General features: G+C 38.0%; 1 protein-coding gene across 2 annotated transcripts in view; it reads left to right on the forward strand.

Annotated features, from left to right (window-relative positions):
- PPP3CA (protein phosphatase 3 catalytic subunit alpha) overlaps nucleotides 1-18,833 on the forward strand; it is a 174,210-nt gene extending 155,377 nt beyond the window's left edge. For both annotated transcript variants that reach the window (XM_066186309.1, XM_066186310.1), the window contains exons 11-13: nucleotides 7,196-7,280; nucleotides 11,079-11,176; nucleotides 17,086-18,833. In XM_066186309.1, the coding sequence (XP_066042406.1) occupies nucleotides 7,196-7,280; nucleotides 11,079-11,176; nucleotides 17,086-17,279 (377 nt within the window). In that variant the 3' untranslated portion in view covers nucleotides 17,280-18,833. The remainder of the gene's footprint in view (nucleotides 1-7,195; nucleotides 7,281-11,078; nucleotides 11,177-17,085) is intronic.
- Nucleotides 18,834-19,106: the final 273 nt, after the last annotated feature.

A 19,106-nucleotide genomic window follows, 5' to 3' on the forward strand; every position in this document is an offset into this window, starting at 1 on the left:
TTTAGTCACTTCTTTTGATGCTCTTGAGGGTCTAAAAGGCTTTAAAGAGCAATAGAAACATTAAAAATAAGCGTGTAACCACGGATAATGTTCTAACCTAACATTTCTGCTAGGAGAGAAGTGGTCAGTTCTGTTATCTTTTGGGCTGAAGTTTATATGATGATTAGTTGCCTTGTACCTCTTGGTTTTACTGTAAATGACACTTTACCTCTTACAACTTGACATAATTTTCTGTTAGAATGTGCAAGAAGAAATAGCAACTTTCCAAAATGTCCCTTCTCAACTGAGAAAAGCTGAAAAAAACCCTGTGCATCCCTGACATTCTTACTCCGAATGCTTTCACTGTTTAAAAGAAAGCTATGGAAAGCAATAATAGATAACCTATCTAATAAAAATAAATCTATGAAAAGAACAGAAATACTAAAAAATTATTTTAAAAAAGAAGAACCTGGAAAAATCTAGCACTACTGAATACTATCAAGACATTTTTAGGCAGAATGAATGAACGAGGACGGAGAACTTAAAAGTAAGACAAATATTTAATGAAGCTGTAATTAATAATTAAGGTTCTCTTTCAAAGTATTTATTTTTAATCTTTGGAACAGGAAGCTAGATCACAGGTTTTGCAAAATGCTTCCTTTTTGATGGAGAAGACTGGTATGGATGATAGTGCTTTGATTTTATTCTGAAAAACCAGATGGAATTCCCTGTTCTGCATCGGCCACAGAGTGTGGACATGAACAATTATCTTGCAGGACTTGGGACAAAGGCTGAATTATTGAAACCAGTAATCAGTGAAGAGAAGAAAACACCTGTTTGAATATTATGCCCGTTTTTTTCCTCATGAAATTTAAATAAGTCACTACTGTGTAATTAAAATAGCATGTGAAATTGTATAGAGGCATATGATGAGTAAAAACTGTGTCAAGTTAAATACAGTAGCAACAAACCATGTGCTTGAAATCCTTGGCTCAAGAAAACTCTTATGCATGGACTGAAATCCCACTGATTGCAATGCCAAAGCAAAGACTTTATGGAAAAGATTTTTAAATTAATTCAGCTTTGGCCTAATACTTCCTATTAAAGTGGTACTGTAAGCTTCCATTGGGCATAGACAGGCCAATGCTCGGACTCTTTTTCTAAAATTTTGCAGCGTCATCATTCCCATCCCTAAGTTACAGTCCAGGAGCATGTTTTCAAAAGCAGAATCAGAAATAGGGAGGTGTTAGGGGTCTTGGGGAACAGCACCCCTCTCCAGCCATAGGAGGTCTCTGTATCTACTGTATTTTTTTCTGAGAGGAGAGTGAACCCCAATCCCACCTCCTTGGGAGTTTTGCCATGGCACTGCTGCAAACGTGGAGTTTGCAGCATTGCAGGTGTCTAAGCAGGGGAGACAGGGTGAAATCCTCTGGGCTCGCATGCGTGTGCACTGTGTAACAATATCTAACAGCAGTAAAGTTTCCAGTTGAGGAGCAACTAAACCATTCCTACTACTGTAACACTAATCCTGTAACCTAAATCTGCTCTCAATTTTTTCGGTATGAATGATTTCTCTGTGTAAAATGTTATGGTAAGGAAGATATTGGAAATGTAGTTGTCTTTAGCACGTGTAGCTGAAAACCAGAGCTGGCATATGTTCATGTCTGCTTTCCCAGGTAATTAGTCCCCTTAGAGCTGTAAAATGGACTCTGGCAGTGGTGCTGCGTGCTCACACTTACACCTGCAGCTCACTGTACATGTTAGGGTCATGTGGATTGTACACGTGGAAGAGACTGAGGGATTCAGACGTAGCAGTAAATTTGAGGTTGATTTAAATAGAAGCTGATACCTGTAATGATTTCTCAGTGGTTTCTAACTTCTTATCTGTACAGCAAACAAAAATCCTTTTCCAAGTTGAGTTCTCTCTCTTTTGTCTTTTTTCTTTTTTCTTTTTTTTTTTTTTTTTTCTGAAAGCCTTGCCTTTTGGGGGAGAGAAGTACAAGATGTGTTTCTTTCATATTATCAGTGAAACAGACCACCAGAATGATTACCAGCTCAATCAAAACTGTTTCTTGTAAGGACTGTCTACTGACAGTCTTGTAGTGGCTCAATATTTCCACCGTTCTTCTTCAGCTTCCTTGGAGGACTAATCCTGTTTACCTGCTGACATTTTTTTAGCATTATTTCCCATAGGAGGAAATGCCTGATAGCTGCAACAGCAGATGCATTTTGTTTTATGGAATGATTCTTAAAAATCATTGCTATTTCTAGATCATCAACAGTTTTCAGGGCTCGCTGCTGATTTCCTTTCTCTCCTTGCAGTTTGAACATACCCTGACCTGGGTTCCCACATGTAATGCGAATGGTCCATCACCATGGTTTGCACTGATCATTCATTCGTTACCTTCTTTTACACTTTCTTGCCTTCTGTCTTCCCCTCTCATTCCTTCCTTCAAAACAAAGCCCCATCAGTACTGCCTGACTTCACTGCATGGTGTTATTGTGAGCCCTTTTTTATTTATTATTATTTTTAGTTCTGAGTCATGTATGTTGCATCTAGCCGTGAGCAGGATGCTGGACAGCATGTATTCCTTTTTTTTTTTTTTTTCCTCCCTGCCCGCCTCACTATTTTTTTCCCCCCTAAGGAAACATATCATGGGGTTCTGATCAATTTGTTGTAGGCAGTTTCTGTGTAAGCTTACTGTAAAAAAAGCCTAAATATCATAATGCACTTTATCCCATATGTCCCTGCTGGCCTGTATTGGCCTTTTGGTTTCACTCACTTTAAAAATGAGAGAACATGATAGGTCAAGTTTCCTTATCTCTGGTAGCTTCCTCTTGCTGTACTTTCTCTTTCCTGTTTGCTGTGGTGGTTGCAATATAATCTGATCCAGAAAAAAATATCTTGGGCAAATGTTAGTTCGTGTGCTGTATGTTTGTGCATCAAACATATCACTTAGCAACAGGAGCTGCAAATGCCTCTACCTAGCCAGCATACAGTTGAAGTTCTGTTTTGTTTTAATTAGCAACATTTCTGGCCTCATGCATTTGATTGAATAAACTAAACTGCTAATTAAAAGGGTTACAATAATGCAATAAACAGCTTGACACAAATGCACTGCTTGCTGTGTATGCATCCTTATCATGATTTGGCATGAAGACACGCCAAAATTACCTACATTATTTTTTGTATTGCCTTCAACATCGTAGCTCTCAGTCTTCTCACAGAAAAGCCACTGTCAGAGGCATTAGCTACAGCATTTATTCCTTCATTGGAAAACAGCTTCCCAATACCGTGCTGTAGTTCCAGCCTAAAGCCAAAGTCAAATGTCTCCTGCCAATCATAAGCTGGTTTTGCTGTGAACAGTAGTATGTGACATTTGCCACATCTCAGAACTGTAAACTGTGCCTGGAGCTGGCTCAGCAGTAACTAACAGAGACTGATGGAACAAAAGCAAGGGTCTTGTCTTTAGGTCTGTTACTTACCAATGCCTTGATGCAGATGTGCATGGCACTGCCTGATTAGAGTGTCTTAGCTTGCCAATGAGTTGATTTTTGGCCGGGAGAGAAATTGAGGGGTTTTCCCAGTGGTTTGTATATGTTCTTCCTCCAAACCAACAAGGCTGGACTGCAATGCATACTTGATTTCTGTGAGTTGGTGACAGAGTGGCATTTTAATGTGATTTTTGTATATTATTCACTCTATGATTTGGCCAGATGTGGTTGATTCCATGCCCAAAGCATTTTTCCTCTGAGCCTTATTACAGCACATCTGTGTGTTCTGCCTCTGGACCAAGCTAGCAGCATGCACTGGATGACCAGTGTCCCCAGAACACCGTGGCATGTTACAGTTGGCCTGGGCACCAAGTGCTGCACTTGTCTTGCCCTCAAACAGTTGATTTTAAAATGCAGTGCCTTGCATGGTGGTGGCATTTGAATTTGCTCAGTGAGAGCTGCTGGAGCATTTGGACAAGTGCAGGTGTGCAGTGGGTGGCACAGGTGCTGGTAGGAGCAGCAGACGTGGCTGTGACAGTAAGCTGCTCTGTGAGATATCACATGTAAATAAACTGGAGGAATTAATCTGACCAAAAGAGGCATCTTCACAAAGGCACACCCCATATGGCCAGGGTGGGGCTGGTTTTGAGAAGTGATTAAGCCTTATCAAAGCAGCAGCAGCAATAATGTAGGAGAAAGTCTGCGTTCAAGAGGTGGTAACACCACTGTTGGTCTCCTGCCCGCATGTTGATTTACTGCAAAACCTACTAACAAGGCTTTAAGCTGAAAGGGTTTCTTTTTTTTTTCCTATCATTTTCAATCTGTTTCTTTCCTTTTGGATGTTCTCTGCTTAATTTGTTTCTTTTCTGTTTTTCAGACTTTACTTAAACATTACATTTCCATTGATGTTGTCAAATGTTCTTTTTTTTTATTTTCATTCTACAAACATCACTGATATTTTTCTTTCCCCCCTCTTTGGAATTCATAAGAAGATCCCATTTATGCACAGAAGAAAGGTATTCAATAAGTTGGAAGGCTTAAGTTATTAATTTGGCTAATGCTTAACTACATAATATATATTAACATACCAGTGAGAGATTTGGGGTTGACTTTTTTAGCAAAAAAAGCCCTTTTCAGCACATTTTTCAGCACTGTTTTGAGTCTGTTCAATCCTATATCTCAGAGTATTGTCAGCATTTATAGTCTTTTATTTCCTTGTTGTGCTTCTTAATCTGAACGTTTAAATTACATTTCATATAAATCCTTCATATCCAGCTTGCTGATTCTGCTTTGATACCAATCTGAAATCCAATAGAACTTGTTAAATTACTGAAGTAAGATGCAAAGCTTTTATTTTACCCCCAAAATAATTTTTACACTTCAATTTTAAACTTTTTTTAAAATTCCTTCAGTCAAAAAGGGGTTTGTTTAGATATTGGAAGATCTTTTAAATATATTTTCTAGCCTAAATTAATTTATGATTCCAAGAAAGGAAGGTAAAATCTTAAGTGGATATCAGGCAATGTTTGCAAGGGCTAAAATTAACCATTTTACCTGCAGCCAGTTCTCAGGTTTTGACACATTTGCTTTCACATAGATGTGTGCTTAAGTGTAACTCAAGTAATTCATCAGGATTTGCAGTAGTAGTGAACTTCAAAATATTAAACTAGACACACTTGGAATGTGAGTCTAAGGTTTATGTATAAATAGTTAAGAAATCCACATACTGTGAGGTTAGTGGTATTCAGTCCAAACTAACAGAGCAATAAAACATTGTGAATATCAGGTGCATGATTTAGAAAATATGTTAATAAAGTCAGAGAGGATAAACAAAATTATTACTAATATTTACTAAACATATGTAATTTTCACGGATTAGATACATTAGGAAATTCAGTGGAGACCAAAATAAATCTAAGTATATTATTTTAGTAACCTTTGTGTGTATCAGTGAGATACGAAATACTCCCTTTGAGCCTGTTGCGTTTTATGATTAAGGATTTGTTTTTTCTGTTCTTATTTTGTATTTAAGTGTAGGACATATATCACTTCAGTCATAAATTATATTTCCACTTTTCAGTTCTCAAATATTCTAGACTGTAGTCTTAGTTGCTGTTCAACTTCTGAATATCCTTACAAGGTATACCAGAACAGTGTGGACAAAACCCACGACAACTTGTAATAAACAGGTAGGGAGTGTGACCTTAGGGGGAAGAAAGGAAGACAAATCACGCCTAAGTGTTTTCAGGATAGGAAGGGCTGAAGACCATGTCTTGTCTGTCTTGAGAATACAGTTCTGTGAGATCATAGTAACTGAGGCAGGAAGGTACTGCCTTCTATTCCTGAAGAACTCAGCTGAATCAGTGGTGTTTTATTTAAATTTTTCAGCTGTTAGAAGTATATTACATTAATTCAGTTACAGCTGAATTACAGCTGTTTCTCCCACTCTTTATTGTCTAGAATTAGACATTTATGCCCAAGTGTTCATATGTTTTTTTATCTTTCAATGTTTTAATATTTGCTTTATATTTTTATCTTGATGTGTGGGATATTTGAAAGACATCATTCTGAGTATCTTTTGAAGAGAAAGATAACTCCATTCCACCCTAAACCAGGACAGTATAGTGGTATCACATCATGTGAGGTCCTACATTTTACAACACACCATCACCTGTCCTGGTTTTGGTTGATAAACACACAGATATCATTCCCCTTAATCTGTGGGCTATTCCTAAAAAAGTCAATTGAATTCATGAATTCCATGACCTTGAGCTCCTGTCATAACAGTTTTTCAGGACAGGAAAGATGGTGTGGTGTTGTGAGGTGTTGGATTGTTGCACACTGAAGTCAGTTCTGATTCCATCACCCCTTGTCCAGTTTCATTAAAGCATATTCGTCACTAATGTTGTCCTCCTCATTTTTGCCCCTTTCTGCTGATTTGACTTCCCTGATGGGCGCCACAAAATGAGTCAAATTGCTAGGATTTGAAAACAGAAATTTTCATTTTTGCCCTTGAATTTTGGAGTAACAAAGAAGGAAGTGTTACTGTGATATGTGGTGGTGTCTGAACAGGCAGGAGCTGTCAGGCAGCATCCACACTAGTCAAGGTTCTGTCCTTCAGAAACCTTCAGGAGAAATCTTCATGATGTACATGGTAATGATTGTGATCATAAATGAAACTGGTTTTCTGAGTATAACAGAACATTTTCTTGGGGACGTGGGGGATCCTTTGTAATAAGTACTGTTTGCTTTTTCCATTCAGGTAGTTCTCTCTTGCGTGGACAGATTTTGATGATACCCAAGTAACAAGTACACCTTAAACTCAGCCTGTACATGCTCAACTGTAGTCTGTGTTGCACTATACTATTTTTTTTTATGGCAGAACATTGTGTGAGTTCACAAATCTCAAAGCAATTGTAATTTTGAGCAAGATATAGCAGTGATTAGAAGGAAGCTGCTATGTGGAACTCTTAGCCACTGCCAGCCAACACAATCCCTACCATCTCGTGCTCATTTCCAGGACTCTGCCCTTAGGCTTTATTATCTCTTAAATAATTTTTAACTAGGAATGACAAATCAGTGTTTGCAGTTTTGACTACAAATGTGGCTTAGTTTGGCAAACTGTAGCATTAATATGATGTTTCTTGTATTTAGTGTTGAGAGTATTTAGTGATCAATTGTTTACAAATCCCTATAACTGTTTTTAATTTCTTTTCCATAGGAGCAACAGCTGCTGCTCGAAAGGAGGTTATAAGGAACAAGATACGAGCAATAGGAAAAATGGCAAGAGTTTTCTCAGTGTTGAGGTAAGGCTTTATGCTGGTTTAGTTTTTTTTAGTGTCGAAGGATATCTTTGAACGGTTACTTAGAGCACTTGACTTTTAATCAAACAGCAAATTTGTTTTAGTATACCACCCAACTGAGTTCTACTGCAACCTTTTAGAGACTGTTTTACTTATACAATGCTGCTATTTATTTTGGCTCGGAATAGTCTTCCTCAGGGCTTTTGCTGAATATAAAACAGACAAACAAAAGAGATCAGCAAAAAAAAAATTCCAATTAGCATTTTTAAAGACTTTGGTTCACCAGGTGTACTAATTAACTTTTAGCCACTGCGAGGAAAGCGTTAAATGTGGGGAAAGGGTATGTTATATTTCACCTCTCATTAAAAAAGAAATCAGCTGTCACACTTTGTCACCCACAGATGTTGCTACAGCCATGAGTAAAGGTGACTAAAGACAAAAGCATTAGGGTCATTTACCTGGAAATCCAGGAAATGGTTGTGCAGGCAACAGCAGCTTGTCCCTTTGGGCTGCACTCCCGCAAACCATGAACATGAGTAACTAATTGCTACCCAATGTTTAGAACTCTCCATTTGATGTCTCTGAGCAGAAGAGAAAACATGCTGTACTATGCTGAAGTCTAAATATAGAAAATACAGTTCTCCCTCCCTTCCAGCAGAGTGATTTTTTCCTCAGGAAGCTGTATGTTGGTTTGCTGTAGTCAGTTGATGCCTGTTATGCTTAGTGAAGAATCAAGGGATTTCTAAAGCATTTACTGTTATGATTACATGATTGATATGAGAAGAATAAATAAAATAGTTATTTGAAGACTGTACTATTTTATTTCAGTGGAAACTGTCCAACTTGCTTGCTTTGAATGCAGCATGCCAGCAATGGGCAGGTTCTCTGTAGGGCTTTGCATGGGCACAGCAGCTTACCCACGCCTTGCAGATGGCAGCAGCATAGCTTTAAATAGCAAACTGAGATAGAGGACTCTGTACCTGGGGTTCCCAAAGTGTTACAAGTGACTTCCTGGTGATGCATGAGCTACTTAAAAGTAGTGCCCGTAAAAAAAAAATTAAAAAAAAGGTTGGCATCTTGCCTTTTCCCTAAGCAAGATGGGGGAGCAATCAAATGTTTCCACCTGCTCCTCTGTACCAAGTCTGGCAGAAAGCCTGGAGGTGGCTGCTACCACCTTCATAAAACAGCACAACTATTTTTCTCTAATAAATAGTTGAGCAAACAAAGTTTGGGTAACTTGGCTTTCTGCCATAACCTTGAACCACAGCTTCTGGGTTGACTGTATTCCGTTGTGAACCACCTTTTTAAATACAGGATTAATTCACAAGAATTGTGAACTTTAATAAGCAGAAGGATCTGAAATTGGATGATCAGCTGATATATTTGGGGTTTTACAACTCATAGATGATTAACATCAGCCATGTGTAAGACTTTTTCAAAGGGATCTGTAGGGCAGAAGCTTTTCAATGCTTTCAAGGATGGAAGAGGGATACAGAGTAATTCCTGCATGTGCTTTGTCTACAATGATATGCATAAGCCTCATATCTTAAGTCTACCACAGCCAAAACCAGCACAGCCTTTTACAGCTCTTGAGTATTGATGGTCCTGAGACCTTTGCAGGAAAGACTGAAGACGAAGAGTAATTTGTTCTCCCTTAGCTTTAACCAGCAAATATAGCACATCCTCCCTGTGATCCAAGGCGTATTCAGCAAATAAACAGGTACCTGCAGTACATGGTTTTGGTGACCAGTCATCCAGGAGTGACATTTCATCACAGCCACCACTGGGAATACCTGTTCTTTTTTTCTGAGAAAGGCTGATTCTCCTCAGCTAGGTGGCAGGCTGCTAGACAGCAAAAATTGCACAAGGTAATCTTGCAAACACTATTCCTATAGAAAAGCCTGGGGGTTTTTGGTGTCTTGCCAGAACAATCCATATAAGACACAAGTGTGAGGTTAATTGTGTGTAACCCTAAGAAGACTGCAGCGGCACCATCATCTATCTATATACCAACCTGTTCTGGAAACCTTTGAAGTTCCTGTTTGAGTCATTGTGTTTTATGAAGTTTATTTCACTGATTCTTGAAAAGAAAGCTTTCTGAGTGACTATCACCTAATCTGACTATCTGCAAAGTACTTAGTTGTCTCTTCTTTGTGCTGGACTGGTCCCTTTCATCAAAGATGTAACTTGAATATAAAGTTAAAATAATTTCAGCCATTTCAGTGTAAAAAGTTAGATATCAAAATAGTGTGTTGAGTTTCAAATGTTATAAATGAGCTTTGATGAAAATAGATATTATAGAAAGATTTGCTTAACTAAATGGAAGACTTCATAATTCCTTGTCATTGCCTCTCTCCGAATTTATTTCTCAAGTCTGACTTTTCTTTCGGTATGTTTAGACTGGAGACAGGTAAAGAAAATACTTATTCAGTCTGTTATCCTTTTTTTGAAATAGAAATAAATTACATCAAATAGAAATTAATGAACACTGAAGGCTAAAACATCTCAATATTTGTGACACACATCTTTTGTGTGCATATGCAGTTTAAAGATAATAAAAATACAGTTGTTAAACTTACCCCATGAGGGTGAAGCTAAAAGTGCCATTGCAGTTTAATTAAAAAAAAAAAGAAAAAGATATGTTATGCACTGAATAAATGAGAGAAAGCAAAAGCTTTGCTGTGTAATTGCTGATGATAAAAATACTATATTAATTCTGAAAATTTTATGCTCTTGCATTAATTCTAATTGTTTGGGAAACTTGCAAGCAAGATGGTCACAATTTGATTTTGACTATTACATAATGAAAAGTGAGTGCAAGCAGAATTATTTTCAAACTAAAAATAGAACTTGAAGACTATATGTAGTAAGTAAACAAGAGTTGTTTAAAATACGTGAGTCATTCAGGGCATATAGGTCCAAAGAAAATTGTAAGTAGTTGAATTGCTGAGAGACAGTTTTTATAGACAAAACCACATTATCCTCAAGTGAATGTGAAACTAAATTGTCTTTGTATTTGCTTCCTCCAGCTTAATGTCATTATATACTTCAAAGTAAAGCACTTCAAAAAAGGTTTCTCTTAAGGAATTGGGGTCAGTTTTGCTGCTGAGAAAGTATGTCATCACAGGCAGCATTACAGTCCTTGTAGAAAGCTTTACTTCAAGGCTTCTCTGGATAGAGCTGTTGTATTTCTCTTGCCATGTATTTAAAAACTCTATGTATTTGGAGACCAGCAACATACATTTCAATTTCCTAAAACAATTTTCTTGAATCTATGTTGTTTTTAGCATACAAAAATATTAAGGACAATAGCAGCAAGGATGGAAGTGCTTATTAATTTTAATGAACTTTTAGCTGCCTTTCTTTAAGTGGCTGGAGGTCATCAATAGATAATGTACCTGCCTGCTAGTGTAGACAAGAGCAGACTAACAGTTTAAGTCGATTTTGGACCACAGAGTAAAATGCCTAAATGCATTGTTGGCAATATCTGATCCTTCTGGTCCTCCTCCTCTCAGATTTGGGTTTACAGGCATGTTGTTCCATAGATGCAGGTTACAATGTTAACTACAGTAGGAGTTGAATATGGTGTGATGCAAAGGTTAACCATGTACACAGCAGTGAAAGGGACTTGCTGGTGCTGATGTTACCACCAACTTCAATCTGTCTTGGAAAGGACATTGGAGATGACAAAATTATTGCAGGGCATGCCTAGCTTAAGATGTCTAAAACATATCCTGTGTTTTTAAAAAAGATACTTAGTTTTGGTGGTTTTATTTTTCATTTCTTTTTTAACTTTTGCAGAGAAGAGAGTGAGAGTGTGCTGACGCTGAAAGGTTTGACTCCAACAGGAATGCTGCCCAGTGGTGTGCTCTCTGGAGGAAAACAAACACTGCAAAGCGGTAAGCCTGTTTGCCTGTGTGTCTTGTCCTGTGCGAAAAAAACAATTGGTTTTCAACTGCAGAACCTAAGAAAAGTAACCACAGCTGTCTTTAAAAAAAAAAAAAAAAAAAAAAAAAAAGGAGAGAAAAAAGCCAGGCAGTTTGTTGTGCTGGAGCATTTGTGAGCAGTTCATGTAAGGCCACTTTTCAGGACTTACTACATACCATCAATTTTCAGAGAAAAAGGGGGAGGGGAGAGCCTCTGATCTGAAAATCAACTGTTCAGAATGGTAGCTCAGGATTGTTTGGGAAGTGCACTTTTTCCACAATTTGGAGCATCTTTTGGGTTTGTTTTTTTTAAGAGCAGCTCTTGATACATGCAGTACTGAAGGTTCAGCTTAGCTAATGACACTCAAACTCTTACTTCATCTGATTTGTTCTTCCGCATAGAGAGCCACCAATGGAAAATAGCTCTAGAATTAAATTTGCATTCCTAGAAATTCTAGGTGACAACATGAGAACAATTTCACTCTGATTTAAGTCCAAGTGAAGGGAGGTTCTTACAAACACTGTGTTTGCCTTGTACACAAACACAATACAGATTGTCAGTTTTATACCAAGTGCTTTTTGTTACAGGAAATTAGTAAGTCTGTAGTAGGGCTGCCTTTGTTTCCTTTTGGAATAAGAAGTGCAAAGTGTTTAATTTATTACTGGAAGCTCTCCTTTCTTTTTTCCGTGTGTACTGCTGTAGAGTATGTTGCAGGCACACATAAAGGTCTCTCATTTTTTGAGGTTCTGTTGGCAGTAGATGTAAGAAGTAGAAATGCTTTATAACCTTGACACAGTCTCAGCCTCTTGTTTTCCTGTTTCCTTCCTGGAGCATTCTTTCTCTGTATTTTTCCCTTTACTGTCTCTTTTATCTAGAAGATTCAGGTATATGGTGGTAAACCTCATTTTTCCCTTTTATCCCTTCTCTTTTTTCTTGTTGATAACTTATGTGTTATGGACATAGTAACGTTCTGCTTTGAAAATGCTGCAATATGATTTCACAGGAGGCCTTTCTTACTGGGTTTGTGGTCTTCACCTAGGCTTTTCTCCACACAGTCGCTTTACATTTGTCAGAAAATTTGGTCTGAGAAAAGTGCTATTGGTGCCCTGGCAAAATATTAGAAATAGAAATGAATTTGAGAAAATTGCCGAATGTTCTTGTTACAATGGCTAAAAAGAAAATCTCCTCATACTGCAGTATTCTGGCTCAGTAAAACATTACTATACACAAGCTTCTGCATTAGTTAGCACATAGTACCCCATTCACCAAACACTCTGAGGTTCATATAGTTTCTGTTAAGCACACACATGTATTAACAGAAAATATGAGTAGTATGTTCTGTTGTGAAAGTATCCATTTTAGTCGTCATTTTTTCTAATGTTTCAGTGCTGGTTTGGATCTGGTTATTTATTTTAATTTCTCATCCTAGTTATCATGTTTCCTTTTCTTTTAGGTTTGCGTTGGTTTTGTTCCTTGTTTTTTGGCCATCTCTCTTGCTCTGCTGCTTGAGACGCATAGGCTTACCTTGGTGCATGAGGGTTAAATCCTCTCCTTTCCCCATGCAGCAAGATAATAGTATAGATATTTTAGAATACATCTTAATCCTTTTTTTTAACATTCTAAATGGAAAAAAAAAAAGTTTGGGTTTTATGTGGGAGAAAACAAGACAAAAAAGAGGAAAGGACTTCCTAAAAACTTGACTTCTTCAGCTATTCTTCTAACCAGAAATTCTTGAAAATCAAAATTTCTTTTAAAATATTTGCTATATTGGATTGCATTTAATGATTTGCATCAGCTTCAAAATCTCTGACTGTTAAAAAAAATGCATACCAAGGCTGATGGGTAAAATTTAAATGAAATTATGTGTTTAAGAACAATTAATGGTTTTGCAACAGTGGTAACATGGTATTCATAACATTGCAGCAGTCTCCCGGTTACAAGCTCTGCTCTCTCTGACCAGGCTTTGCAACTTTGGAGGTCCAACAGTCAATCTTGCATCTACATCTATTGATTTAAATAAAATATTAGCAAAATCTTGTTTCTCAGAGACTGGGTTGACAAAAATAAAGTTTACAAATGGAGCAGACTGGACAAGGTTGCAAGCAAAGGCAAAGCTTTCTGAGCATCCCATGCTGTGGGGATGTTTCTTTTAGTCAGGAGAGAGAAAAAAATAGTTCTGTAAAGTTGTATTTAGAATTCCTTTGCCTTGTACTGGCATCAGTACCTTTTAGGCTGATATTGTAAGTTGCATGAATTTCGTGCGAGGGCTTTATGCCATTTTTCGTTCTCTTTTGACAGGGCAAGTCAAACTGCTCTTACTGAGAGCTGGGACAATTACATAACGACCTTTTCAGGTCAGATGTGCAATATGGAGGGCATTAACGTTTTGTAGTCCTTTTGAGTCAAAGGAAGACTTCTTAAATGTGTCTTTAAAAACTTGTAGTTTGTGAGACTTCTCCTTTAAAACAAAAACTCTACCTTAATTCAATCTGCAAATTGTTTTTGTGTAAGCATTTCTCTGTGTGTCTGTTTTGCCAAAATCCAGCACTTACAGTAACATTAGTGTTGTAGCTCCTTTGCTATTCACTGACTTGTTCTTAGAGTTGAAATCCTCTGCTCATTTTTTCTCATTCGTTTTGCTACCCCTTTCTTCTCTTCAGCTACTGTTGAGGCTATTGAGGCTGATGAAGGTAAATTGGCCAGTCCCCTTTCTGTTGGTGCCACAACAGATAAGGGCTCTGCTGGGTGTATTCATTTTGCTGTAGCTTGTACAGATTGTGTGGGTGTTGGGCTAACAATTGTGGCTCGGTATTAACCAAAATGTAATTGCTTTAAAGGGGAAAGTGTTTTTTGGTTTTTCTTTCTGTTGCTGCTGTTGAGGTTTTTCTCTTTCTGTAAGTTACAAACACATTTGAGTTGCTGTATGTTGAACTAAGCACTGAGTAATGCCACAGGAGGAGATCAGGGAACTTGGATTTCATGGGACAACTTGGCAGCAGCTCATAAATGCTTTGTGACACATAGCTCAAAAGCTGTGTGCTGGAGGCTGGCTCAAAATATTCTCAGCAATTTCTGGTCAAGGAAAACACTTAGCTTATTATATATTCTCTCCTTTTGTTATTATTTCTTTTCCCCTTTTTCTTTCTTTATGCTTCAGTTTGTTTCCTTTCTTTTAGGTCACTAATAAAAGATTTTATTGGTCTTTTGTTATAGTACAGCATGTTTCTGTTTCCCTTTAAAAGTAAAACAACATGAGACATTTGTCTGCAAGATGTCTGCTTCTTTTGGTAGTGGCAGTTTACACACTGGATATTTACATTAGAGCAACCATTAACACAGGCACCATTTTAGCTGCATATAAAGTGACTGGCTGCCTTAGAAGATTTCTGAACTTTCAGTATTGAAAACTGGTGTTTTGTTGACAGACCTCTAATTTAACCCGTAACAATTTTTAACACTTCAGTTAAAATCTAAGTAACTATGTATTGCAGTGCTGATGTACAATATCTGTTGAGTGTTACAAAGTTTTGGAAGAAGAATTTTCAGAATTCCCCTTTAAAACAAAATTCTTCAGTTGTATTTTGTTCTTGCCCCTCTCAAATTTTCTGTGGGTATTTTTTTTTTTTTAGTTATTTAAAAAAAATCTGGTCATTGTTGTCCTTTGGTAAGATGTGCCCTTTTGGCCAGTTGAATTTGTTTTTGAATTTTGTAAAGCAGTGATTAAAATTACAGAACAAACAAGTAAGAGAAAATACAACTGCTTTCTAAATAGCAGTGAGTAAGCTGCTATTTATGTTGGAATTATCTATTCCTATTGGCAATCTCTAATCTTCAGTGTGCATTCTTGTTGACAGTTTGGCTGTTTTCTGTGATTTTCTGTGACTATGTGTTGTGTTTTAGTAGACTCTCAATGTAACCTGCTAATATTCATTGTCTGTCCAGCAACTACAGCAGAGCACCTTCCTTAGTGTTACCGACAGTAACGTGTCTACTGGAAATACAATCCCTTAACGTGCCCCCGTGCCAGCAATATGCACCCCTCAAGTTGATTCTTGATTTGCCATCCTTGCTAGTTAGACACCGTCACCATAGTCACAACTACCGCTCTATACAGGTGAAGCTTCTGATGAAGGGGAAGTTTCACCCTTTACCAGTTGTCCTTCAGGGCCCCATAACACCAACTGGGCTGTGCTGCTGGCAAACTCCAGGACATGGCAAGTGCTTCAGCTTCAATGCAGCCATCCATTAAACTATTGCTTTAAGGGATTGGCATGGGTGCTTGTTAGACATCTTCATTTTGTGGTAGAAGGTAAATTAAAAAAAGCTGACCCAAAAGGCAAACATTAAGAAAACTCACTGTATGACCTGTTCTGTTTTCACTGCTCCGTCCCTGCTCACTTGACTGATCACCATTATGTTGTTGTTTTTCTGAGTTGAAATATAGTACATGTTAAAAATCATGCACTTCACAAAGTTCCAGTGTAACATTAGTGAAACTGGCTAAAGAACTAAATCCTGAAGCAAACAGGATCTATCAATTTTCACAGGAAAGGTTGGCACAATCCGCATGAAAATGCCCTTTCTTGCTCCCCACTAAATACAAGGAGTGGTAGCTTGGTACCAGGGATGTTCTGGGGTTTGGGGTGTCTTAGCTTTTTTTTTTAACAGAAATTACCAGCTTGTCCAGAATTGGGACTGCGTATTGGAAGGAGAGTAGTTGGGGGTAAGGAGAAAAGAAAAGGGGAGAAGGAATACTGAATTTGATCTCTGGAACTCCCCTACTGTTTTCTCCCCAGGGAGTTTGCAGTTTCCTGGTACTAACACACCATTTCTGCTCTATAGCGTGTTATGATCGAGGCCTAGCAGAAATTCCATTTCTGGAGGTGCAGTACATTGATTTGGTACAGATAAGAGAAAAAAACACACAGAAGGCTGTGACAGATTATCTACGGGGCTGTGACCTGCTGTTTGCCTACAGTGCTTTTTTTCTCTTTTACTTTAAATCTAAAGATCTTCAACACTTCAATTAGAGAGAGAATAAAATTAAATAAAAATCACAGTCTGTGAATACATTCCTCAGCTGGTGGCTTTCTTCTGAGGTTGGTGTGGCCTCACTAATGTCACTGCTGAAAGGCAGATCAAAACTTCTCAGGGACCAGTTGGAACTTTGGTCCTTTGTCAGTGCGTTTCCTAAGCTAAACTGTATAGCTGTTCCAAAATGACAATATCCCTGAGCTGTGTTGCACGGTGTTCCTGCCATTTGACTTAAGCTGCTTTCTAGAAGCCCAGGGTTGTATCAGGGAGGATAATTGCCCCAAGCAATCAACAAGCAGCTCACTTGTGTTGAGAACAGAAGGCAACTTGTTGTAGGGTCACCGCAGATCTTCCCTAGCTTTACTGTATATCCCACAAAGTGGCCTCACCATGTCATCACCATTTGGAAGTAGCCAGCACTTTTTACGTGATCTTTGAAGGTCAGGTGGGGGCTTTGCCTGATGAAAGGCATTAGGACAAGGCACAGTGTCCTTATGGCTGGAAGTGATGACAGCAAATGCCAACTCACCAGCTCATGGCTGTGCCTTCAGGATGGTTCCAAAATGCAAACTATAGTTTCATGTCAGCGTCTGGGTGTTCTAAGCTGAACCCCAGTGGACAACAAAATACTGGAAGTTGATTGTGTTGGAAACAATAGTTGTGTTGGAAGGGACAGTGGTGGTGAGCCTCCAGCTCTTTCTGAGTGTGGTAAGGAGTTGGTGGTGGTGTCAGATCTTCTCATTGTCACCTTCCCAAAGAAGGACTCTCGCACTTGTTGCTAAATTGGGGGGAAAGCTGCTGAGAGTTTTATCTTGCTAATTTTATTTTTCAATAATCCTTTATTTAGCTATCAAAGGATTTTCACCCCAGCATAAGATCACTAGCTTCGAAGAGGCCAAAGGCTTAGATCGAATTAATGAGCGAATGCCTCCGCGCAGAGACGTGCCATCCGATGCCAACCTTAACTCCATCAACAAGGCAATCTCCACAGAGACTAATGGCACGGACAGCAACGGCAGTAATAGCAGCAATATCCAGTGACCACTGTCCGGGAGGGGGGTTGAGCTGCAGGGCGCGATGGGGTTGCTGCACGTCAGCAGTGGGATGTTCTTGCCTCTGATAATAGCTTACTTGCTCTGGGGGCCAGGTGTTGGATTCAGTTTACAAAAATCATCAACAAAGAGATCGTCAACTTTAATTTGGTGGGAGGGCGGGTGGGGGAGAGACACCTCCTTTGGATATGCCTTTAAATGCTTGTAGAAAAATGGAAGCTCATGCCGGTATATATTGCAAAGTTAGGGGAATGAACATGTTTTCCTACTACATTGGGAAAGTCTAGCTATGTTACTGAAAGGCCTTTTATTATGTTACTGGACATGAAAACTTTGTTTAATTTCTTACTAACTATTGTACGTTTACAGTTGCAGCACTCAACATCTACAACATCGAAACATTTTTAACAAAATGTACAAACTAAATAAGGACTATTTATTGATAATGTTTTGCTACTCTTGTCAGACAAAGGCTATGAAATAAATTAGGCACTCTTTAAAAATATAGAGAAAAAAGAAAAAAAAAAGTTGGAAATTTGTTTAAAATGCCAAAAAAAAAAAAATAGAGAGAGAGTGAGAGAGAGCGAGCGAGAGCGACAGTTTAATTTTGTACAGATTATGCTTACCTCAGGTTTCTTTAGTGTGCTTCAATGCCCTTCTTTAAATATAACACCTTACTAATTTGGCAGCAATTATCTTTTTCTTTGTTAAAAAAAAAGAAACTGGAATAATAACATTTATCTTTTTTTGCTGTTTATATTTAGGGGGGTTTGGTTTGGGAGGTTTTCTGGGGTTTTTTTGGTAAAACAAGTCTTGGTTGTGGCTTGCTGAATTTAAATATTTATGAGTGGTGCATTTTTAAGTATAGTGAACAAGACACCATATTAAGTGCAGTGAAAAGCATCTATATTCTGTAAAAATCTGCCTATGCATGTTTTTTAAGAAAAAATGGCTGTATAGGCCTGTATGGGACTGTAATGCGCTTAGTGGTCTGACTTATACTGGAAATGTATGTATACTGGCGTACTTTATATTCTCTAAAAAGAAAATGCTTAATGCCTTTGAAATTTTGTAATCAAAAAAAAGCTTTGAAAAATCTAAGGGGGGAGAGTATTCTTAAAGTTTTTAACATAAGCTTGTCAGTGCACATATAGATGGGTAGCATGTTTAGCAAACCTTGTGAAATCTAAATAAGTTTGTAGTTACATGTGAAATTCTAAATGCATGATAACTGTTAATGTCATAATGGTTTAGTCATTTTGTTCTGTTTTGTCATGTGCCACAAAATGTGTAATTTTTTCACTTTTTTCCCTTTGTATATCAGTTACGGGTTTCAACTGGTTCATTCTAAAAAAGAAAAGGAAACAAAACAAACAGTCCATTGATATTTTTTAACAATTGTATAAGTGCCCAAGTAATTCACTACAGCCTACAGCCTTGCCTTTGTAATTTGACTTCGAAATGTTGGCAATCAAAGCATGCACTTGTAACAATGAAAGAAGCATTTTATATTACTACTCAATAAAAATGTGCATGAACTTAAGCATTCATCCCTTTCTTGCTGTCTCAGTGGCAGAAGTGCGCAGGCACCACATGCATGTGCTTCTCAGTCTCTTTTGCTTTGGACAGGAGAAGAGCGCTGGTGTAAGAGATGAGTGATTGTTTCACAATTCAAGGTCAGTTCTTTACTAAGAAACAAACCGTGCATTATCCAGCTGTTCTAGGCTACTGAATGTCTGCAGACTTCCCCCAAGGTCTGGTAAGAATTTTGGGTTTTCACAGAAATGAGTAGGATGCAACCCACAAGTAGAGTGCA

The sequence above is a fragment of the Chamaea fasciata genome, unplaced genomic scaffold (assembly GCF_029207755.1).
Source record: "Chamaea fasciata isolate MVZ Bird 193981 ecotype frontalis unplaced genomic scaffold, bChaFas1.0.hap1 SCAF_6, whole genome shotgun sequence".
In the NCBI taxonomy this organism is placed as follows: Eukaryota; Metazoa; Chordata; class Aves; order Passeriformes; family Sylviidae; genus Chamaea; species Chamaea fasciata.